Source organism: Lolium rigidum, chromosome 6, assembly GCF_022539505.1.
Source record: "Lolium rigidum isolate FL_2022 chromosome 6, APGP_CSIRO_Lrig_0.1, whole genome shotgun sequence".
NCBI lineage: Eukaryota > Viridiplantae > Streptophyta > Magnoliopsida > Poales > Poaceae > Lolium > Lolium rigidum.
The window spans coordinates 164,776,468-164,781,638 of NC_061513.1; the positions used below are offsets into that span (position 1 = coordinate 164,776,468).

A 5,171-nucleotide genomic window follows, 5' to 3' on the forward strand; every position below is an offset into this window, starting at 1 on the left:
AGAAAATGTTTGAAGACCCCAGATGAGCCAGTATCACATGAAATAAAAGCAATCTCTTGAAGAAATGTTTATCAAAACCTGCATTGATACTAGACTTTCTGGTCTAATATCGTAGCTAGTGCATTAAACACCTCTTATCTATAATGAACTTGTTGAGTACGCTCGTACTCATCCCACTCTTAAATCCCTTGCTTAGATTGTCTGAATCGTCTGGAGGAGGACTACGACAGCCCTGAAGGAGCCGAGATCATCGTCTATGAAGAACCATACCTCTCTGGAGGTATTGAAGGCGTAGACTACCTCATAGTCTACGGAACCGGGGAGGCTTCAGGAGGAAATCAAGCTTAGAAGTATCGAGTAGTAGTAGTAGCCGAGCAGCACGAACTCTTAATACTTAGCCGCTCGAGAGAATAAATGTATAACTTAATGAGACTTCTTTATTGTAAGCTAAGTTGGGTTCGTCTCGAACCCAGGAGTATCCCTCTTAGGACCCAAGAGGAGCTCCGAGACGATATGTGTATTATGCTTGTAATAATAAATGAATGAGTTATGGACCTGCTATGTTCTGTTGTACTACTCTGAGGGATGTAATATTTGTGGAATGGTACTTCGTGAATGTTATATCAACGACTGGCATACTACAACATGCAGTGGTATGCAGGGTCACCACAATTTATATCTTCTCTCTCGTTTCCCTCAAAAACATGGGAGCAACAGAGAGTTAGGGCAAGCTTTTGAGGTTAAACAATGAAGGAGGGAGACGGGGAAGAGCAACCCCTCTTGGGGAAGAAGAGGGCTTTAAATAGGTCTCTTCGAAATTATCCGTTGGAAAGTTTGGGGGGATTCTAGTCTTATTGAACCTACAAATTCTGGTCCCCGGGGAATCTCTGGCCCTAAACTGTGAGTTGAACCACTTGGAGGAACTCAATGTAAGGGGAGAAATTTGGGGTTGGAAATTCTCCTAGGGGTTGGACCCCCCACCCCATGCGCGAATTCCCTAGGTATACACCCCAAAATTTCCGGACTCCCTATAAACGGGCAGAAACACCGATACATAAACAACGATATCTATTGCATCCAGACTTCGATTTTTATGAACTTGGGCTTGTTTTGTAAATAACAACAATATATACAATAAAATGCAAAGACGCATCATTGTCTAACAAACTATGATAAATCCACATGTTGAAAGGATTGACCTCTTTTGTAAAATACAAACCAACAAAACCTCAAAAAATAAATAAAAATGTAACAAATATTTCATACGATATCCGTGTTTGATGAACTTGAGCGTGTCATGAAAATAACCACAAGCTATAAAATTTCACATGAATAAATTTCAAATAATAACCAATAAATATGAAAAAAAATATGAAAATGTGTAAGATCTTTCAAAACGATACGATCAATTTACTTACTCGAGAGCCCCTTAATAGTACGACTAGCGATCCTATAACCCGGTCTCCCATGAGACCGGTAAAAGATAAAACTTATCAAGGTGATACATTTTCCTTGTGCATATTTCACTTGAGCTAGATGATGATAATCATGTTCGCCCCAAGTTGGAACACTTTTCTTGATTGCCCTTGCTTGGTGAATTCTTGTGACTTGCGTCCCTCAATAATATACTAGTTGCGCATATTCTTTCAATAGCACATAAAATATGTAGTGCTACCAATTACTCCCTCCGTTCGGTTATGTAAGACGTTTAAGCTTTTTTTAGTTTCCTCACTTTTGTTTGTATTTAGTCTCTTTTTAGTGTATAGTTTCACTTATTTGTATCTAGTTCATTTTAAAAATATTTAAACAATTTTATATTAATGAACAGAGGGAGAGTAATAGAGAACTGATGAATTTTGATCTTAAAAAATATGGGAGGATTTTAATCCTGCTTGCTTGATTTGTGTTTACTGCCCACATAGGGCGAGGGCAACTACCGAAGTCGTTGGCCGTTGTCAACAACCTTCCCCAAAGTCAATAAACTGCACACATCTCCCGCACCAAACTCAATCAACCACCTCGCTCCCGCGCCACACACAGACACGAACGCATCCTCCGGCGATCCACCGCCTCCACCATGGCCCTCACCATCACCAAGTCGCCTCCGGCCCTGATCCCGCCGGCTGGGCCCACCCCGGGCGGCTCCCTCCCGCTCTCCTCCATCGACAAGACCGCCGCCGTCCGCGTCTCCGTCGACTTCATCCAGGTCTTCCCCGCCGACGCGCCGCGGGACCAGGCACCCCTGGTCGCCACCATGCGGGAGGGCTTCGCCAAGGCGCTCGTGCACTACTACCCCGTCGCCGGCCGCATCGCGGAGCCCGTCCAGGGGGAGCCCGTGGTCGAGTGCACCGGGGAAGGGGTGTGGTTCGTCGAGGCCGACGCCAGCTGCTCCCTCCAGGAGGCGCGCAACCTCGAGCGCCCGCTCTCCATCCCCAAGGAGGAGCTGCTCCCGCGTCCGCCCGCCCACGTCCGCCTCGAGGACACCGTGCTCCTCGCGCAGGTCAGATTCGCTCACTCACCTGCCTGCCGCTTCACCTGCATTCCGTGGTTTGGACTTTGGAGCGCGATCCTGGGTTTGGATCTGGGCCATGTGGTTTTGGATCTGTGGGGTGATCGTAGTTGGTGGTGGCGAAGAACGTCGTTGACTAGGAAAGCTAGGAATGGCACTGAATGCTAAATTGGCAGTAGCAATGGCGTGCAGAAACAGCTCTACACAACTGTTAGATTGGCCATGTAAATCACGGTACACCGTTAACGAACGGTCAGCTTAGGGAAGTAATGGCCATGGATTGTTTGAGCTGATCTTAGCTGCTACCTGTTGAGATCCACCGCCCCAGAGATCTCTGGCATGCTTCTCCTCGAAGTTGGTAGACAGTCCGTGTCAAGTGTTGATTGTTGCTCTGCTATTCATGCTGCCTACCTAATTGGCTTGCAGCAGATCCAGCCAGATTTCTAGCTTTCATCAGACTACCCAATTGACAAATGGACAGAAATAACAGTCTTCTTTAGCATTATGAAATTGTACATACATACATACATGCTTTTACTCCGAGCACTGTAAATCTCAAGACTATGTAGTTTTACAACTGTCATTGTGCTTGGCCTAACCACAATTCGAATTTATTTTCCGTTGACATGGAGTTGTACTTACCCCATCAGTGCCCTATGAATCTTATGACGTGTACGTCTATCTAAAATAATTCTCATTAGTCAATTTTTGTATGGAGTGGAAAGTCCTATACCAGAGGGAAAATGTACAATGTAAGCGGGTTTTTTTTTGTTGGTAAATACACTATTTGCTCAGATCATGTTGTTCCAGTACTTCCCTTCCAGAGTCTACTGAATGCTCTAAGTTAGCTAAGTTGTACATTGGTCATATGACCTATGACTAGTTAGTACTGAATTTACATGTGTGTAGTGTCTCGAATGATCGATATTTTAATTTCCTTTTGTTCAGGTTACCAAGTTCACCTGTGGCGGATTTGCTGTGGGCATTTGCTTCAGTCACTTGGTGTTTGATGGGCAAGGGGCAGCCCAGTTTCTGAAGGCAGTTGGTGAGATGGCACGAGGGCTCCCTGAGCCGTCACTTAAGCCGATCTGGGAGCGTGATGCCATTCCCAACCCTCCTAAGCCACCTCTTGGACCACCACCGTCTTTCACAGCGTTCAACTTTGAGAAACCAGTGGTTGAGATCTCTCTTGACAGCATCAAGCGTGTCAAGGATCAGGTTGCAAGTGAGACCAGCCAGAAATGCTCCACCTTCGATGTGGTCACCGCCATGATCTTCAAATGCCGTGCCTTGGCCATTGGCTTTGCGCCCGACGCTGAGGTTCGCTTGGGTTTCGCTGCTGGCACGCGCCACCTGCTGAATGACAAGCTGTCTTCGGTGGAAGGCTACTACGGGAACTGCGTGTACCCGGGTGGTCTCACCAAGACCAGTCAGGAAGTCAAGGAAGCGTCGCTAGTTGAGATCGTCACGGCGATCAGGGAAGCCAAGGACGCGCTGTCGACAAGGTTCCTTGACTGGATGAGCGGCGGCGCCAAGGAGAACCACTACAACGTGTCGCTGGACTACGGCACGCTCATCGTCACGGACTGGAGCCACGTTGGGTTCAACGAGGTGGACTACGGGTTCGGCGAGCCAGGCTACGTGTTCACCATGAACGACGACGTGAACATCGTGCCTTCCGTTGTCTACCTGAAGCCGCCCAAGCCGAAGCAGGGCATCAGGCTGGTGCTGCAGTGCGTGGAGGCGCAACACTCTGCTGTGTTCAGCGAGGAGTTGCAGAAGCTTGCATAGAGCGTATGAGTGTGAATGTTTACGTCCATACAGTACTTTACAGGTGGGATTGGGAGGTGTTGTATTCTTTTTCTTTGTTGAATTGCTTCTTGCAGCGTTTGCTTCCAATAAATCAGGGGTTCGTCGTTTCTGTACTTTGTACTGTTGTTATACTAGTGATGATGATCACCATGTTACATTATACATGTATTGACATTGTTGACACAATACCATTTCAGTGGAGAACAAGTGATCCCATCTCTGTGTCTTGAGTTCCTGTAGCATGTGGATCAGTTTTTCAAGTCGCACAACATCAGACTTCAGAAACGTTCAACTGGCAGAGTGGGCTCAAAATAAAAGAAACGACTAAATAGAGCGTGAACGGAACAGGGATGCAAAACTAGGCGGTTAGCTAGTACATGGCTATGTAAGATTTGTACTGAAGTCGCTTAGTTCACGATGGATGGATCAGGAAAATTAAAAACCAAGCAAGGATGCCAAAGAATTGGATAAAATCGTTACATCCAGAAGGCTTGGGTATCAAAACCGTCGCCATAGCCGAACACCTCGAAGGAGCGAGCAGGGCGGTGAGCCGTGACGACGAGCTCCCCGTCCTCGCCGTACTTGGCCCGGAACATGGTGAGACGAAGCACGCAGGTGGTGTCGTTGACATCTAGGTGCTCCACGAGGCAGTACTCGCCGCGGCCGGCCATGTACACGAGCCTCGCCTCGAGGCGCGTCCAGCCGGGCGGGTCCTGCCGGAACAGCGTCTCCTTGCTCACCTTCCACTCCGGCGGCTGCCGGCTCGCGCTGGCGGCGGACGTGACGCGGCACGCGCACAGGTGGCCGTCCGTGGTTTTCATGGTTTCCCACGTCAGATCCTCCGGAGTTT

At 47.9% G+C, this 5,171-nt stretch overlaps 1 protein-coding gene across 1 annotated transcript; it reads left to right on the forward strand.

Moving 5' to 3' along the window:
- Positions 1–1,982: 1,982 nt before the first annotated feature.
- LOC124667537 (acyl transferase 9-like) lies at positions 1,983–4,507 on the forward strand. The gene is made up of 2 exons (XM_047204807.1): positions 1,983–2,500; positions 3,458–4,507. The coding sequence occupies exons 1-2, from the start codon at positions 2,078–2,080 to the stop codon at positions 4,298–4,300; spliced, it is 1,266 nt and encodes a 421-aa protein (XP_047060763.1). The 5' UTR covers positions 1,983–2,077; the 3' UTR covers positions 4,301–4,507.
- Positions 4,508–5,171: the final 664 nt, after the last annotated feature.